Below are 20056 nucleotides of genomic sequence, written 5' to 3'. Positions count from 1 at the left end.
CGAACACATAATGCGATCCTAGTAAAGGACGGTGTTCTGTTAGCGCGTGTTACAAGCCAAAATCCATACCCTTGTTGGCTCTTTTGATCTATAGAAATACAAAAAGATCCACTTGAAAACTGAATATTGTTGTGAAATAGAATGAACACTTAGGTAACGGGCGACGAGGGGATGGCAATGTCTATTACGGACATTGTTTACAGAAAAGTGGATTTCATACCTAACTATTATTTCGTAGTTTTAAACATTAATATTTATCTAGTTACTGTTTAAAGTCTCTAATATAAATAGCTCCACGGCATCTGGCCACTATCGAAGTTCCCTAGTTTCAAAAAGATGTCCGGCAAGCATCAATGGATTGATGACATGCATTTTTCTCTTGACAAAAGTCACGTTTAAACACGATGCATTGCACATCTGGAAAATGACAACGGTTGTTGTGTGAGACGCTCTGCCAATTACCCCACGCGGCAGGTACCGTCAACAGTTTTGTTAACGACTATATCGTATGGGCAGCAAGTTCATACGGGCGATGCAGTGTGTCCCAAGCAAAACGTTCTTTCATCGACATACAGACAGAAAAAAAAGCGTTCCCGGCGCGCACATATGTGCGTGTTAGATTCAGTTTTATAACATGAAATGCTATCAAGTTTTGGGCTGCACTGTCAGCGCCTATGACGGCTCGAATTTAGGACGGGATCGAACCACTGCGAGCAAAAAGTAGGACCGCCATCGCACAAAAGCGCCTAAGTATGACCGCCAATTATCGCCGACCGCCATAAGATTCGTTATGAATAACCAGGAAAAACAAGGCACATTTTTTCCTGTTTTTCTCTTGTGCAGAACCAATGTCCGGTTAATTATTTTTCTAACAACACCTATTACATTGCACACACGGCCAGAACAACAGACATCTTTGACATTGCTACCGTGGCGTGCAGATACCCCGGAAAATAAAGCGTTCGCGCGGTAGCCAAATAGGCGTTCCCAAAGATCCAAAAATACAGAGTCGCGCTCAGCGACAGTAACAACAACGACGGCGACAATAATAACAGACGCTAGTATATGCTAGTATAGCTGCTAACAAAGCTAATACAGAAGGGCATAGTTGTCGCGATGATTGCTTTCAGAAAAGCAGTCATCACGATAACAATAACCATGTGAGAATTCGTGTTTTTCATGCAACATTGTAAGTACATGATGTAGGTCCCGTAGAGATCTTCTCGGCACCTGGCAGAAGCAGTAAGCGCATCTACTGCAGCAAGGGCTGGCGTCACTATTGCCGGACCCACGATGCCCACTGCTATACAGCTGGCTGCTATTTCTTCTGCCACCGCCGTCGTCCCCGCTTCTTTGTTAGCTTACCTCACAATACGCATGATACGTGACGCGTATATTAATGCGTCGTTGCTTAGCGAGGCCGTAAATTGAATTTACGCTGCCTGTGATGATGTCGCCGGGGGTTAATGCTGGGACGTTGGGACTCACACTTGACGGCAATGGCAGAAATAAAAAGGCATGCGAAACATTCATGAAAAATGATGCTGAACGGTTTGTTCATGGAAGAGGACAAATTTTTCGGATCGGTGTGTATAGCATGAAAGACGCAGTCGGACGAGCGCAGACGACGTCCGATGCGCTAGACGTCAATAGCCCCCGAAAATCTCATGGCGCAGCGTTTGACTGGATTTCATTTATACACATAGTTAATTCGAAGGTGTTCATTCTGTGCTCTATCCAATCAGGCAGTTTTCGACATATACTAGCCGTTTGTATCGCGCCTTGTCCGCATCTGTTTTAGTGTATTTATGTGCGACAAGCTCTTTAGTCTTTAATTCTGATTCCTATTGATGACCTTTTTATTGATGTCAAGACAAGAATGTAAACTGGCATCGTATAGTTTTTTCAACTCTATCTTTAGAATGCTCTCTTGCAGACTTTTAGGCGATAATCCATTTATCGTATTACCTCTGACGCATCTTGCTTTTCTTTTATAAATGACTCAACCAGAAATATGTCACTGTTGTTTGTTGATCCAATATCGATCTGCTGCTGTACCTAGCTGTGTTGTAATCAACGACACAGGCTTGTCAGTGGAGGAGCGGCTCCCAGGTCTTTCCAGTCTTCGCGGTAGAACGACGCTTTTACGCAAATCTACTATGAAGAGGTTGTGATGAGCGTACTATTACTAGCTAGATAAACACGGTCACACGGGCTGGGTGTTGCCTCTATTGGATGAAAGTAAATTGAATATAATTTTTGCCAGGTAGTCAATATTGTCAGATGAAAAATAAAAAAAGGCCCAAATAATAAGATTTCGAAACAAAGACAAACTTTCACTCGTATGGAAAACTTTCACAAGTTGGCCATGAACAACCAACGAAGGTAGTAAACACATCGATATGTTGTTGAAAAATAAAATGCTGTTCTCGTTATAACCAGATGGCAAACCCAGTTGATGTAGTAGTTTCCCACCTGTCCTGAAAAGACTTTGATTATATACCAAATATTAATAACGTCATTGACGAACAAAAAGTTCGATTTTTAGAAACGAAGACGGCAGGAGACGAAATCGGACGGACCAGGACATTTGCAAATAAATTTACATATGCGCGCGCATACCTCGTAGCCATGAAGGAGAGAATCCATACGCGTCGCCGGCCGACCGAGTAACCGCTGATCACTTGGACTAACGTTTCTTTGGCATTTTTGTTTATTTAATAAAAAGCCCGCCGCTACGGTACGGTCAAAATGATTTGTTACCCCTGCCAGAACGTTTTGCTACCTCGTCGAGTTCAGTAGTTGCTATTGGGTACCAGTGATTGTGATGTCTTTGTAAAGAAGGCAAATTACAGAAAACGACCGTACCACGTATCAATTTTTCACCACTTTTTAAATGCGCATGTATATATATATACAAAAAAAGGACAAATAAATGTTCCGTAGAGTGGCGAACGAAGCTGTGAATGCAGTCACCAGTACACAAGCTACATATCAAAGAATAGAAAACTATATACGCAGTAAAGATGACCGTAACGCCTATATCATTATACCGCGAATTATCTAATAGGTCACCAGATGTTGGATCACCGACTAAATTAAACCAAGTTTCGCAATGTCGTTACATCAAATCATGGGTAAATTATTAAATGAAAATTAAATCCGATTTCCTCCTCGGAACTGGCCTGCTACCCTCCTTTGTCCTGGTTTGATCTTGTTTCTAAACTTCAACTGCGGCAGCGTTTACCTGGTAATAGATTGCAAAAAGGAAGTTGTTTTTCTAATTAAAAACAACAGAGATAAAATGCGTTCTTGTCCGACATCTTTCTCCACTGCACGGTAACATGCGATGCCCTAATTGAAACACCTTTTAAGGCGGGATGTAAGAGCAGCAGCTAAGCAGTCAACAGCCGTTTGAATTGAGGGCTCTATAGTTCTACTGCATCACGCGGGCGTTTCGGAGCGTGCAATGAGCGTGCGCGTAACGAATTCCAGCGCCCGGGCCATGCCGTTCTATCGACATGCAAGCCAACAAACACAGAAGTGTATGTAGGAAGATATTAGTTGTTGACGAAAGAACGCGATGATCTGTGTGTGAAAGCCAGTCGCATCAACGCTTCCGACACCGTAATTGTCGTAGCCGTAAACAACTGTAAAGCATACCATTGCAGTAGTCATAGTTTTGTATAATGTAACTTGTACCCATAAAATTAACGGAAACGTTTAGATACGACGCTCATCGTTTTTCGTGCGTACGCGCTTTACTCGAGATTTTGACAACAAACAAATATAGCGGTCGTCACATTCACACCCGGCCCAGTTAGTAACAAGATGCAACACTGCTTCACTGATTATATTTTCATGATTGACATGTTGCGAGTATCCAGATTTGATCTGTGGTTATTTCGCGAAAATATATTATCAACCTATCGTCTGATCTTTTCCCGTTCGTCGTGTGGATGCTTCATTGTGTCCTCAGACGTACTGAATGAACTAAGTTATCCGTGACGAATGAAATCTGATCAACTTTGTCTAGCCTTCGAGAAAATATCTAAATGAAGTGACTGGTTCTTTTCGCTTGGTACTCATGGAGGATTCGAACAGCGAAATTCGACTGTAGAACGGGCTAAACGTAGTACAGCGCACGATGGACGCCCAAGACCGCTTATCGTGCGCGCATCATTTGTGCGAACTTCAATGAAGATCTGACTTCTTTTACTAAAAGGTGATGATACGAATACTTCACGTAACTAACAACGAACTCTGTGGGATTTATACGTCGTTGACAGGACAAGCCTACGTGTGCAGGCTTTTTAGAGATACACTAAATACATATGATTTGGTCGTATTTAGTAACGAACTTGAAAATAGCATCCTCTACGTATGTACGAGAGTGGCATTTAGGAGATATAGTGCGATATCGAATGACTCAATATGGATACTGATGTCTAATGGTGTCAGAGCTGACAAAATTATTCTAGATGACTGAGAGGACTAGCAAAAAGCTACGTATAAGTAATTATCGTTCGTCTGCTTCCTTGACATGTCGAACTTCTTCTTTCGTGTAGAGCCAAGTAAGCGCGCCTGCCGAACCCCGAAGACCTGTTTCGTATAAAATCGTTCAACGATTCGAATACACTGAATACCCACATTGGGTAAGAAAATGTCGCGTGTACTCAATCGTGGTTCGGGGATTAAGAAATCGAGAGACAAGCGTTTCAATTGCCTCTATCTATTTTGATTCACGAGTTGTCGTCTTGTTTGTATGACCTTCCATTTCCTGAGGAGAAGCTGGCATACACACAGGGTTCAAGCGGGCTAATTTCATATCGACATCATTACAAGCTCAATTCCGAGTTGAAAGTAACACAAGCAGGTAAAATTCAAATCTGCTGCGGAGAAATTAACCTTCGACGAGTTCAGTGGCGTAAAAGGTAACTCGCATCGAGTACCCGAAAACTCGGACTGCTACGTAAACGACATCCATAGAAATTAGTGCAGTTCTTTGTATTATGATTATCAATACCCTATGGGCGCTACTAATGCCTCACTCGATCTGATCGTCTCCCTTTTACAGACCAATTGTTGTTGGCCCAGCGTCTAATCGTATTCTTCGAAGGTCCTAAAGTCATTGGAGGCAGATATGCGCAGTACTGCTACGTATGCCCCTTTACACCATATACCTTTTCTATGCACAAGTGTCATCTGCCATGTTGGCCGGAAAAGTAGCCACTACATGCAATAGAGATGATCGGTTTATCAACGTTTCCTGCAACGGCGAACGATCCGAATCGACTACGTATAACGTGTTCCACAATGATAGTAACAGAAATCAGCCGCTGACTGAATCGTGCAGACAGTTGTCCACTTCGTCAATCAAAATATCATTATCGAGTGTGCATAATTATGGCCGACTATAACCGTCTACGTTTTACATTCACTCCGCTATATATAAACAAATATCTAGGTAGCATGTACATATGGTCTTTCAACAACGCGTTACATAATACTGGGATCAAATATATATATACATATTATTGTATATACATTCGGCGCATAACATACAGTAACTATTGAAAATACGAAGAATAGTATTGAAATTATTTTAGAAGAGGGCTTTTGGGTTCAGTAAGATAATAACTTGGCTTGTATTAGCGGCTGTGAAATGTTTTCTGTAGTAGACTTTTTTCGTGATGCCCATCGTATAGAATATACCGGGACAGGTACAATATTAACGGACACATTGACAAGATGCACCGTCACTTTTGTTTTTCCATCTGTTAGTTTATTCATACGCGCGAATTGGAATGGGCCGTCAACTAATTATAGATGCTGGAAATAAATCAGAGTGTTTAAAAAAGCCGCGGCTCCATAAGGCTGTTTTGGTCATTGTCTGACACCCATGAGCTCGAAGTGGGGTCGTCAGTCTATCGTTGGTGCGTGAAGTTAACATAGGTGTGTGTGTGCTGTAAACTATGAATCGGGAATAGGACGGCTGTGTTCACAAATATGTGCAACCGGCTAGAACGATTAGGACCTAGGACAGAGCGAGGCGATTCGATTTGCTTTTAAATCTAACTATAAGCGTGTTTGAGGCATCTCAATTGTACACGACTTCTTTTATAGTTGTATTTCTGATCGAAAACTGTGGATCGGCTTATTTGTTCATTTCGGAGAATACACACGCACTTCTACTAGTGCCCGTCCGAAGCAGAAGAGCTACAACTTTTAACGTAGTGATGTTGCGTTCTGAAAAATAATGTTTCTATCGCAGGCATTATCATGGAGGCCTTCAATGGGAAGGCCAATAACAGATAAGAATAGCTCTAAGCTAGTCACAATAAGCAATGAGTAATAGTTTATTTCTGCAGCAAATACGTATATCGATAAGCTATGCCTACGTAAGTAAACGGTTTGTGAAAGTCTAAGCTTTTTAGTTTTTTAACTATTATATAGTATAATTTATTCACTGAATTGGATGAATCGATAAAAGACGAAATGATGACGGTTAGTGATGATGGCAACTGTTGATATCTAGCGTTAACGAGCCTATGTATCAGCTAAGTAAATCTCGTCATTTTCAACATTTTTGAATGTTGTCTCTTTACGTCAGCCACAGTTTCATACGGCGATGCGAAAGACAGGTTTAGACGGAATACTACTATGATCTTCGCGTTAAGTGACAACAGTCGCCATTTTCTATCGTTACAATCCAAAAACTGAAGCTTCTATTCTTGCTAAACGCTGTTCCACGAATGCGTAACGTAACCATTTTCGGCAATTCTTTCAGCGTTTCATCGAACGTCGCTTATACGCTAGTACGTACGGTCAGTAGTTACTGGACCCCCGATCTGGCTCTACATACCTATTTTACTATATAACGTATAGTCTGTCTCCGGTCGCCATTATATCGTGATTGCTGCGTATGCGTAGATAGTTCCATTAGCACCCCTCTTCCGGAAATAGGCGTTTTCTCCTATTTTATGCATTTTTCCAGCTATTGATTATTGGCGGTCATTACCGTAATCTCGCCGTAATAATCACGGTTGCCGTGATGGTGAAAACATGTCACAAAAGTTTAATTCTTACGATTGACCAATTAACCAGATAGACGAGGTTCGTGGTAGCCATTTGTCTACTGCCGCGAGCTAGATTGGCAAGGGACGAAATGGTCTTGAGTTATAAAGTATATCGTATTAAACCATAGTATTTTGATTCTGGGGCTCTGGCTTTGAGCATTTTCAAAAAAAAAAAAACAGATATTATAGATTTTCGAAACGTCAAGCTGCACAATAACTGTTCAACCTTTATCGTTGGCTAGAAGACCATGCCGATTGCCGCAGATGCTATTGGTGACGATTGGCAGACGAACTCCCGTTGCTCGCCCGCTCACTAAACGACAATTGTTTTTATATCCTATATCGCATGGTAACTAAGCCCCGAAAGACTGATAAGATGAAAGGGGTGCCTTCCCCTTCGGAAGGGCGGCCTTGTCATCACCTATCGTATATTGCGTGGCGTTGGCTTCGTCGGTTCGTCGTCGTCTGGCCTACAGATAGGCCAAGCGTATTTGAACTGTCAAACGATTCAAAGTGCGCAACACAGCTCCCTCTCTCTCTCTGTCTATATATATAAGAAAATTAAACAGCTATATTAGAGGTGTACCACGGTTATAAAAACAATGATAATAAATGCAGTACAAATGACAACAGCGGCGGTAGCAATGGGCACGAGTTGTTGTGTTGTCTTCGTAATGTTAACACGCCAGTGATACCATCAAATGGAGGGAGACGAAAAATTTGATTGCTCACGTGGTTTGCCGCCGAAGCCAAAATGTATAATTTGATTCATACGCCGGTCGCAATTGGTAGCGGTAGGTTATTAAAAATCTATAGTGTTATACGGGTTCGTTTATCGGAGAAGACAAGTGAAACACAAGTGATCCTATCGGACACGACCGTCGGCAACAAATGCTGGCCGTTAATGCAATCAATATTTCGTACCACGGAGGAAAGACAAAGACCTTTCTGTTCTGCAAGGGGTACCGAACAGAAATAACGCTTTGCTGCATCAGGCTGGATGCAGGTTTTCTCTAACGTACGCAGAGCAGTTTGGACAGAATGCTGTTAGGATAGATACACCATTGAGTGTCTTCGTCACGTACTAACGCTCTTCGAACTCTGGGACGACAGTGTTGCGCTAAAGTATGCAATTAGATGATGATATTTTGAGGATATATAAAAATGTATCTCTTCTCAGATGAATTTATGTCTATCCAAACGCGTGTAGCGCGAACGAACACAAAAAGCGTAAAAGTTTGCTCGCGTTTGTTATCGCTCGGTGGCTGTGATTGCTGACTGCCGTTGCCGAAAAATTCAGAAATTAATACAAAGTTACATCTGTCTTTGTGGCGCATTCAACACTGTGCCCAGAAAACTTCATTGCCTGAAAAGGAAACATGGGATTGCCCGCGCGAGGGCAAAACCAATTAAATATCTTTCGAGCTTTCTCTAAGTTGAGCTTCATTAATCTTACTAATTTAATAGTACGTCAAAAGAGGGAGATCAGTTTTTCAGTTGCAAGCGTTTTACTTAAAATCGAGATGACGGTATCATCCATGAATTCAGAATTTGTCAAATAATACTTTTGGAAAAAATCGACCTGTATCCTAGCGGTTTTTCTTCTATATATATATAACGCACTGACTTACCGCATTCACTGACACCGAGTCCATATCATAGAAAATGGGCATAAAAAACTCAGATGCGATAAACACTCCAATGATCGCCCCTCCAGCCACAAGTATATACTGAAACCCGAACACGAAGTTTTCAGCAGGGATGCCCAGGAACGCGATGGCCGATAAAAATGTCGCCATCATGGACATGGTCACGGGGAACACCTGTAACCAACAGCATTGCCAAACCCGGGAGTAAACCAAATGTTAGAATAATAAAATTAAAATACTGCTGTATAGGACGTGCTTGTTTAGAAACTGAATAGGTATAAGGTAACGTCTAATATACGTTGAATTTTCACAGCAGACCTTTGTTGGCAGACTTTTATTCGTATTCAGTAAACCTCAGAGCCGGCCGCGTACATGTATGTACTTATTGATCAGAAGTGATCGGTCACGTAAAGGCACTCATGGGTTCCCAACTCAATCTGCATTAACATCTCTAACGTAGAAGGCAACGTAACGCTGACGATTTTTTTGGCAAATGCGAACTATTGATATGGTACAGGGAAATTCCCTTTTACACTATATCACAAAAGTACCGCCATCGATAGCTTAATGAAGGTGGACCGCTATATATTATTAATGCTCGGATTTTAGAATCTGTTACTATTTCCATTTTAGTCCGTGGTCAACATCCTTTCTTATACGTAACGACAAAGTAATCCCGAACGTGATTCCTTCCTTCGCATAGAAGCTGATCGTATCAACGGCCTTTCCCATAGCCTGAAGTTAGTTCGGCAGGTGTGCGTATTGCCTATACTGCAACAAAGAAACCGAAGTAGAAGTAACGCAACCAGGTGGCATTGATCAGGCTTCCACAGAAAAATCTTTGCTATTGCGCTAATAACAATTGCGTTTATTGAACCGTAAAGCTGGCTGAATCTATACGACAGAAGTGGGAAAGACGTTTAACATGTTTCAACAGGAATCTTCCCACCTGCTCGACCAGTCAGACAAAAAAAAATCAAATTGTTTGGGTTTCCGGAGCCACAATATGTATTATTCAATAGCTCTATATTGTCCAATACCTACTAATGAATATTTCTTGGTTTTCACGTATGTATGTATGTATGTAACCATATAAAAGTAGAATCGTTTGGTGCTAACGGACAAACTCAAACCCATACGGAACAATTACCTAGCATTTGAAATGCTGAACTCCAGTGTTTCCTCTATAATCGATCACGGTGGAAAAATAGATTGCTATTTTCCATAGTGGTCGCCATATGAAAGACGTATTTTCCGGTTAGTGAATTACGCAACTCGAAAACTTACCGGCATACTGCCTTTATTACCTCGTTAATTAGTGTACCCAGCCGTTTTTTCCAATATCTAAACTATAAACTGTTATAATAAATATTATTAATTTATTCCATAGGCATCTATAGATAAAAATTGTTTTGTCATGCACAGTTTTTATAATCTCGCAATAAATTAATCCTTCGTAATACTTTTGACGTGCGAGTGCGCGTTTTGTTCAAGGTCTTTGTTCAAGTAATAACGTTTTGGCGTTAATAACAAGTAATAACAATGGCGACCAATCGAGTCATGTGAAGGCAACCGTGACGGTGTGCAATAGGCTATCAACACCAAATCTTATACGTTCTAGTTCAGGTAAGCAGGTAAGCAATTTGGACGTGTTTGGATCCATTGTCGTCGTTGTATCGTAACATTGGATAACCAAATTCAAAGAAAGCTACTTGGTCTATGTAATGATGAAAATATTTTATGTAATTCTGACTACATTAAGCACTTTCACACACGATAATAACAAGCAATGTGATGTAAGAACGTTGTTGCTATATTATCACCATCTTGTATGGTACGATTTGACAATAAAAAAACGAAAAAATTGTTCTGCCCTATAACACTGCCAACACCTCCGAGCGTCTAGGCTAGTAAAATCTGTCGAAACTCTGGAGGAATTTCGTGAGTTGTCTATTTTTTGTATCAAATATGGGGCATTTTCGGGCAGTAAAGGGAAGTTTTTCGGATATACTTTTTTTTGGAACTTTTTAAAGCTGTTCGAACGCTTACTGGACATGTACCGTGCCCCTATAATCAATGTTTTAATTTCCGTTTATACAATAACTGTGCTACCTCCTAAATTATTACTAGAATAAAATAATATTTGCCACTGGTTTCTAAAATCAGATTATTTTCTGCCCTGGACGCGGCGACACTAGGTAAACTGAGCTCAGGTTCAGTAGGTCTCCTTCCTCAATGAAATGCCCCTGCCTACTACTTCAATGCATATTAGATCGTATGGGATATCAGCAAACAGGGGTTAACATTTTGATTTTATTGGAGATCTTTGATATCTTGGTTCGAAGACCGACTGTCTACCGTCCAACATAGCGCCTATTTAGGAATGATGACACTTGTTTTGAGCATGCCTCTAATTCTCCTGTATTCTTAAAGTCTTTGGCAAAACGCTGACTATTCTGTCAGAGTTCAACTTCAAAGACATAGTATTCAGTAAACGTCACTGGAGACTTTGGAATGAACGTGCCCACGTTTTTGACGCGTTTTTTTCGCGTTGTAACGTTATTTTTGAAATAACCAGCCCGCTAACTTCGAGCATTTTTTGACAGGTCTAATTTCCTGTGGAACGTGTAATTCCAACAGCTTACGACGAGTATCTTAGAACAACTGTCGTACGGAAATTCACTAAAGAGAAATCTTATTAACAAAAGTATCCGAGGAAGCCGACAGCGACGCCACCGTTGGCAAGAAAACATCTTGTGAAATATCACAAAAAGGTAAATGTTCTTTGCCAGGAAATGTTTGCTTGCCCACGGTGGGTATGATGACTTCTACTTACCACATAGACGCGTTTCTAGGTCGTACATTCTACAGACATATTCTCATACAATTTGATGCCGCTATTATATTAATCTAACTATTGCCAGATTTGTACGCTCTTCGTTCGAATAGACTGAAAAGCTATCTTGTAGCTAAGTGGAAGATGGCGCTTGGAAGGCAAGCATTTCAGCCGGCAAGTGGCTCCATCTAACGTATGACGAGCGGCTCGGATCCAGTCGCCTACTTTTCGTCCTTTTATGCTATTTTTTATATTCGCATAAAAGCAATTCGAACGACAAAACAAATGGCGCCATCTTCCCTAATCCGTTTGCTATTCTGTCACCCGGTTTTCTTTTTCATCCAAAAATACAGATACATGCGCTCGCTGAATTCCTGTCTCGTCCATGTATACATCTACTTTCCGAAGCTTTGCAACACATCCATATCTGAATACAGATGTGACTTCGCGTCTGAGCAAATTCATCATGTAGTTATTTACTGGATGCTGGCTCGACGCTCATGCGATTACGACATTCGCAGGTGCAAAGAGATGAAGGATGGAATGGCCGGGGTTCTCTGTGCGGTTATTGTCATTGCAAGTTGCTTGATTGGAAAAACGAGAAACATCTACAAACGTCGTCCGCAGCCAGGCGACGTTAGCTGGCAGCAGCAATCGCGACTTGAGCGCAACAAACAAAGCAAAAGGACGCGTAAAAATTACGGGCCAGCTATAGCAAAGGCCAAGAAGAGTTTCCATAAGGTAGCAGCAGCCAGCGCCAAGGCTAGGTCGGCTATCGATTTCGACACCTGTACAGTAACAGGTCCACTGTTGGCGGCGATAAAGGCGATAATGAAGACCTTTGAAAGACTTGGGCTCGTTCGATGATACTGACGTATGTACATATAGTCGAGCAGTTGTGGCCGTATACTGGTCTCTCGCACGTAGCTGGTGACCCCTCCAGCTCTGGTCAGAGCTTTGGCTACGAAAAGGGAGAACTGGCAGAATGTGCTCTCATCTATTATTACCGCTAGATCGAACTTAGCTAGTTATAAATCCTCGTGATGCTGAAATGGGTAGCGTTTGTGGGACAGGTTTTAGCCTGGGTTCAAACCCGAACACTTCGCTTCGTGCTAGGAGCCAACCGTCTGGGATAGGATGCAAAATAGCGGTACTAGACGTAAAACTCAAAGCATTAAGTTTGTCATAGCTAGCTGAAGAGAAAAGCAGATTACAATGACACCAATAACACTGTAACAGCAGCAGCAACGACAGCAAGGATAACACAATAATGGAACGGGCGGCACAGTCGTCCCGCTGTTTGTACCGTTATTGGGCTGTATATCATATTATTGTATGGTGGTGATATGTTGGCCGTCAGTGCGACAGCGGCGCCAGTCCGCGAACAAAGTCGAAAAAGACATCGATGTTATGCAGATATCCAGCTTCTCAAGGCTGGTGCTGGCTATTACTGCTGTTTTTTCGTTACCTTGTCGTCGTAGCCGTCCCGTTTCAGTACTCGACGGCGGTTCGTTGAGAATACTAGCAATAGCGTCATTTGGCTAAGCATTATCCCGTTCGAGTGGTGGTTCTGACGACTGCTTCAGAAGGAAAACAAAAGTCGCATCCACAACTCTGCTAGAGGGCTATATTTTGCCTAATTGTTGCTCCTGCTGCTTCTGTGGCAAGCGAACGCGTATATTTTGTCTGTAGTTATGTTTCGAGTACGACACAACGACCCCCACAATCAGTTTCGGCAACTGACGGCGCCAACGAAGACTGTGACAACAACAACGGTGACCAAAACGGCGACTCCACAAGCGTCGCCATAACGCCACTGTTTTTTCCTTGTTGATGCTACTACAGCAGAAGTGTTGAGCTCTGCTAGAATAATTCGAATTTCAACAAAATTAATTACCAGACATTTATCAGTTCTAGATGACGCTAACGGTCATAATGCCAATCAAGAACTGGGATTCGCCAAGAAAAAGGGTAAGAATGAACAGTTAATGTGGCAGAGAGCCAAACGACGAATAAAGTTAACCAGATAACTTTGACAGACAAGCAAAAGTATCGTGAGCTTCCATGGCCGGTATGATCATGCTGCTGCTATTGGTGATGACAGTTACACCGGTGTTCGAATGCAACAGCAGGTACTTGCGCCAAGCGGACTATTTGCAGGGGCTCCTGCAGTTTTCGCTGCCGCCGCAGGCGTCGTACCGACGAGGACAGGAGCGGTAGGCGTTGCCGTGGCCGCGACAGAAGTCCTAATTTGGCTCCAACGCCAGCCTGTGAAGCTTCGCTTCCGCTGATAGTAGATACTTCAGAAGAGAGCAACTGCGGCCAAACCGCTATTCCCCGTCGCTTATCCATTCGAGCATTTACTGGTGCTTATTCCTCTGACGCTAACGATCAGGCCGATGCTTTCGATGATGGAAACTTGCACCGTGCTTATAGCTATAGCTGTAGTGGTTATAGTAAGCGCCTGCTTCTCCGATCTCTTTCCTTCTCGCCTCACCGTCTTTCTATTCTCGAATATATTTCCACTGCTCCAGTAAAAATAACGATGCGGCATAGCCATTCTGGTAGCATGTTGCATTTGCCTACGTTCTTCTACTGTGTTCCTAATCGTTACCGGCGTCGTGGGAACTTTATCGCCATCGCCGCTGCTGCCACCAGCGTCTTCAACGTCGCCACTGCCACCGCAACGACCGTTCTCATCAGTGTCTCATAGCCGCAGAAAACGTTCCGCGGTCGAGTCCTAGACAAGCTAACGGCAACGGCTAACGGTCGGTTTACGGCGAAGGGCACATAGGCCAGTGAACAGAACCAAAGCATGCGTCGGTGTCAACCGGCAGCCATGCGACAGAGGTAACCGAAGTGATGGAAAAAGAAGTTTCGCTGCTACCATTGACTTCGCTAAGGCTCACTGTGACGGCGGCGATGCCTGACACCGTAACAGAATGGAAGAAGGAAATTTGGGGTGGAGCTGTGGGTTGAGATATGTGTGTTATGCGACATCGTTTCATTGCGTTGCATCGAGCTGCGATGCCAGCCCATTTCCACCAAGAGCGATCATTAGAACAACCGGTTGCAACTTGGTGATGTGTCTGATCTCAATACACCGGCGAACTTGACTCGGCGAATGTCGTTTTGTCGCGACCACTGGCGTCAACATCAGTGGCAGTCAGCGTCATCCGTCGGCGGCGCGCAAAACGATAGAGAAAAAACCATCGGGATTGTGGAGACGATGCCGGTGCTGAAGAAGATGACTAAGTCAAAAACGAAGAATTTATAAGGTAGCGGCCCAAAACGAAAGAACAGCCTCAGAAGAAGACGAAAATATAGAAACAGAAAGATGAAGAAGAGCTGCAGCTGTAGCTGCAGCGACGCTGGCAGCGACACAGCAGGAGTAAATCGCGTGGCACGGTAGACCAGAAAGCCGACAACTCGAAAAACATGATGCCTGTAGTTATAGGAATTACAAAAGGAATTTTTCTGAAAAAGCAATAGCGATGATGCCACCGGCAGCGGTAGCCCAGTCGCCTGCAGAAACGACAAGCCCCCGTTGCCTTACGTTCGACCGGCGGAAACAACAACTGCTACGATAGATGTTGTCTATAACGGCAGTGGGGTTTTACCAGCTCCTGCAGTTGTAGACGCTAGAGCGACGCGACAGCTACGATAATACCGCCGAAAATTATGGCATCGCGTCCCTCAGATTTACCCTTCGGATAGAAAGGTTCTGATGCGCGACGTCGTCGCCGCGCAAAGAGCCCACGCGCCAATGTCACGAGAGAACAGAAATATTAGCTAACTAGTAAGTTCTTGACTTTTCCACGAGGGAAAATGTAAATCCACACACACACTCAACACACATACATGCACAGACACACCTCACACCCTCACATATACTCCACACACACTGCACATGCACACAGAAACACAGATTTTAGCCAACGTTTATGCTGCGACAGTGTAAAGCAGTAGCTGAAGCAGAGATCCAAAGAACATATATGTCTACTATGAATCAAAGGCATTAGGGGCAAGGTATGGAAGGTGGAGGGTAAAAGGAGGTGGGGTACGATCGATCGAGATTCACGCGCTGGTGATTAGTTTAATGTTGGTAATCTCATAAATGCCTGTCTATAACTGTAGGCGCAAATGAGTCTGTGTGTGTAACATATCGAAGCCAGGTAATTGATCTGTTTCTCCTGGCTTCTGTCGGTAATTTACGTATACACTCTTCTGCCAAATGAACGAGACACGCGTGTGCTTGAATGGTGATTGTGTGTTCTGTGCTTGTAAACATCTAAGATATTAACTTGTCGTTACTTAAGGATTTAATGGACATTTAGAAAATGTTTTCGACTAATATAGAAACGGGAAATCCTGTTTTAGCTGCGTATCCAGACTGAGCATCTCGATCTCCAAAAGGGGTTGAAAAACGTCACGGTGGCGCGCTATGGGCTGAAGTTAAGAACCTAAATATTTTAGAAGAAGATCGCTGGGTCTCGGTCCTTGGAAGGAACCCGAAACCATCAATCAGGTTTTTCAAAGTAATAACGAGCCTCTCGCTTCGTCACATCTGGCACGCCCCCAATACTAATCATTAATTATTAGATATGTTCAATGTTCGCATCGATGACAACAAACACCTATAATAATGGAAGACACTTATTCATTATTCAACTTTATTACTGTGTGTCTCGCAAGTTCGTTCAGTTGAATCTTGGACAGTTATGTAGGCATGGCTGACTGCGATATTATCAAACAGACACTAACGGCGTATCTAAATGATCGGATCTTCGACCCCCTATTTTTAGCAGGGCGTCTGATATTCTGAGCACGACAAAATCGGCGACTGCCTGTAACACTACACGAGTTCTAAGTGGTACCGTCATTGATATGTTGAAGTAGCGTGGATGGACTCTTGCTTGCCCGGCCTGTTCTGGGTAGCTGCTAGAAGCCACATGCTCTGCATTTCATTTTTATGTGCCTCTTTTTCCAATAGGGCAACTGGGTTGTGTGCTTGGGTCGTTCCCGGCTTGACGTGACGATGCCAAATTTATCATGACCACTAAAACAGTAACTCGATTGCGCCAGCGTTGCGAACCGCCGACTGCTATCTGCAGCCTGCACTATATGCGAATATCTAGGCGGACTGTTATCTCCCGCGCCGGATCACCCTAATGTTCGTAACGAGCTAGAACGAGCAGTGCCTTTACTAGCCGATTGGGGTCGTACTTTTCGGCAGGTTGTAACGCACAGACAGTATTGTTGAGCGTATGAAAAAATCGACATCAGTTCCTATGCCGTGTTCTATTCAGGTAATAACTGCAGTAGTGCACGATGTTTTATTCGCTAGTGAAGATAAGATAAATAGCCGATCGTCACCGAAATGATGATAGATTTTTGGCGCATTTATATAATGTAATTGATTATAACAGCTACTACGCTATCGACGGACGAGTTCATCCCGGCGCTGTCTGTAGGGCTCAGACGGTAACAAAGCTAGTGGACGATCTGGCATCAAATGGAAATATGTCACGAAAAGGCCACGTTGTTAGGAACATCGTTTAGGTACGCGTATGTCTCACTCGAAGTTATCCATTGATCGAAGAGGTTAGAGCAGCATCAACAGCTTCAACTAGCTAGGTAGCAATACAATTTTAAAGTGACCGACGTTTTAGCGAAACGTCGTAGTAAGTCGTCGATATTGTTGAAAATTAGCTATTATATGAAGATCGTATGAGGGTGTAAAATGTAGGAATAGAAGCACACAAAGGCATACTTTGAGAATCTAGTTAAACTTTACCTGTTTTCGCCTAAGGCATCACCGTACCGAAGATGCAGATGACTTATGTCTATAGTAGCCATCTGATACAAGAGTACAGGCAAGTCCAACTGGTTACTTATAAATTCGATGGGTCGTAAAGCATAAATCGAGATAATGAAGAAGTAATGAGCTTAAAATGAATGATATACAACATAATCAAACTTTCACCTGTAAAGTTATTGAATATTGAATCGCAGGTTTACACGCTAAGTACCAAAAAGCCCTGTTGTTCCTCGTCAAGCGAAACTAAGCGGGTCGATTCTAGCTGCGAGATGCTCCAGTTAAGATAGTAAGTTTCTATATCGATAGAGCGGGCTCGATACTTTGTACTCGCTTCGCAAGATGCTACGATTAATGATCAGTAAATTGTATGATATTTCACTGACAGGCGCACGACGCAGCAGCACGGAGCAACAGGCTCGACATGCAGGACTATTGAATATAGTAAATACTTCCTTTCAACAAGATCTCGCCACTTTCTAGCACCGAGAAGAGGACCTTGAAAACAGAGAGCCCTATAGGGGTAGCTACGCTGGCGCTCGCAGATCTCTAGCCAAGCTCAATCAGCCGAGCTTATCATTCGTTCTGTACGGTACGTAGATGTAACTGTGGTATAACACTCGCGCTCAGACAGCCACTCTGATACAGCAGTGGGCACATAGTATAGGTAGTTAATGATGTTGCTATACAGGCGACGGCATATCTGATGCTATGTACACAATTAAGACTTAATTGAACAGCGTTGTCGGGTGGGATTTTTTTGCAGTCGATGTCAATCATATCCTTTCATGGCGCGAGGCAAACCCAGATAGCTCTGCTTACCGAAAGGGTAGCACATATATGTGCGCATAGAATATATTGCTCGTTCCTCTACTGGCTATCTATGACCTGTCATCTTATGACTGTATATGGTGTTGAACCAAATTAAGAATCTTACGGAGTTATGGCGCATTTTAAGCCATTGAAGAAATAGCCAAAAAACTTCTAATAATCTCGTTATTCAAACAACGCTACAAATCTGCGTAAGCAAATAAAATAGACCTAATAAATTACCAGCTAAAAAGCTTGTTCAGCACACACAAGCCATAATGACCCTTCAGTATTCTATGTGTCCTTAATATTTCAACTTGTCTCTACCTAAGCCGAGGTTCCCATTAAAGCAAGATAGAAGTAGCTCGATGGTCGGATCTGCATGCAATAGTTTAGCAGATGGTGTCAATTCAGCAGTCGTTCTGATACACAGGCGTTTTGCTCATTGATTTCTGCAGACTGCCGTCAGCTGTATTTCCTTTTCGCATCTCATTTTCATCCTACGTTCATCAGTCGCAAGGCATCAGAGGGCAAGGCGTCAGTACTGCCCTGACTAGCAAGTGATGACTGCCGCAGTAGACTGTTCGCTACCTATAATTTTGTTATCGCTCAAAGCCCGGTTCACCCCGTTCTTCTGCTCATACAAAATACACCAACAGCCACTAAATGGCCTGCTTTGTGATTGCAGAAGACCGCGTTCGCTTTCTCTCTCTATTGGCGCCATGTGAAGCTTCGATTGCTGCTACCGCCATGAGTTGTCATAACGGTATGGACACAGAACCAATGTTGTCCTACCGTCTGCAGTCAGACACGGCACACTATCAGCATTGACCTTATACTAATCAGCAACAACAGAGCTTCGTCGTTGTTTTGCCGTAATACCGTTGCTATCATCATGTGCGCGCCGCGAGGCTGACTCTACAATGCAAACGATTGCGTGCGCTTCGCGCCTGATGACCCCCTGCAGAAGACCACATACATTATTCAGGGTACAGGGTACTTGACACTAGCCGGTCGTTTAGCCTAACGGTCATCGAGCTGGTATTCAGCATTTTGACGTCCATTCAAGGCATCTTGTGAATCCTGCGTACAGACCCCAGAGTCATCCGAAGCAGTTCGCTGGTGATTGCCACTATACCCCGTTAAAACTATCAGGACTGAAGTTTTATGCTAGTTAACGGGCAACGATTGCCATTATCAAGGCGACATCGCTGGGGTAGTCGATATCGGTAGAACGGCTGGGGAGCCGGGGAAAACAACATTACTAATGAGCGAGACCCGATTGGCGACCGAATGGCGTCGTGTGCTATACGCCATCCTTCGCGCGGAAACTACTGGTACTAACTGGTGGCGGATATATACATATCTAATGCATAATCCGTTCTTTCCTGCAATTAACTGCTAATGGAGCTTGGATTTTATAATTAACCCGTCGCATCGATCGACACGTAAGACGAGTGAACCGAAGGTGCGCCAGCGGCCGTATACGTCGCGATTGATGTAATCATGGACACTGTTCCCGAGACGACATCCCGCATCGACGGTAGCCTAGACACAAGACCATCAATACGTTGACCGCTCAACGACTCAACTTTTGTTCATCTTAAGACTTCTCCCTTAAGCGCCCCTTGGTGTTTAAGCAAGTGCAGCCGCTGCCGTTTCACGGCCGCTACTGCTTGTGTCATCAAAGGTTTCAACTAAACGAGCCCTGTCTCGTTTTACTAACGTATAATGTGTATATATACAGGCAATACCATTATTTACAACCATTTCATTGCAACGTATGTGCATAGATGTAGTTGTAATGCCGGCTGACTGAGCATCGGTGGCAAATAAACGCTATTTCACTACTTTTCTTTGCTAC

At 43.2% G+C, this 20056-nt stretch overlaps 1 protein-coding gene across 3 annotated transcripts in view; it reads right to left on the bottom strand.

The window, feature by feature from the left end:
* The window catches only part of LOC111271918 (sodium-coupled monocarboxylate transporter 2), a 41950-nt gene that overhangs the window by 11256 nt on the left and 10638 nt on the right, over positions 1-20056 (bottom strand). For 2 of the 3 annotated variants that reach the window (XM_022852967.2, XM_022852968.2), the window contains exon 2: positions 8711-8902. The exons of the other annotated variant lie outside the window; for it this stretch is intronic. In XM_022852967.2, the coding sequence (XP_022708702.1) occupies positions 8711-8902 (192 nt within the window). The remainder of the gene's footprint in view (positions 1-8710; positions 8903-20056) is intronic. 3 annotated transcript variants of the gene reach the window in all.

This window comes from Varroa jacobsoni, unplaced genomic scaffold (genome assembly GCF_002532875.2).
Source record: "Varroa jacobsoni isolate VJ856 unplaced genomic scaffold, vjacob_1.0 contig01256, whole genome shotgun sequence".
NCBI lineage: Eukaryota > Metazoa > Arthropoda > Arachnida > Mesostigmata > Varroidae > Varroa > Varroa jacobsoni.
Note: the sequence above shows the minus strand (reverse complement) of the source record. Positions and strands in the feature narration are given on the sequence as shown.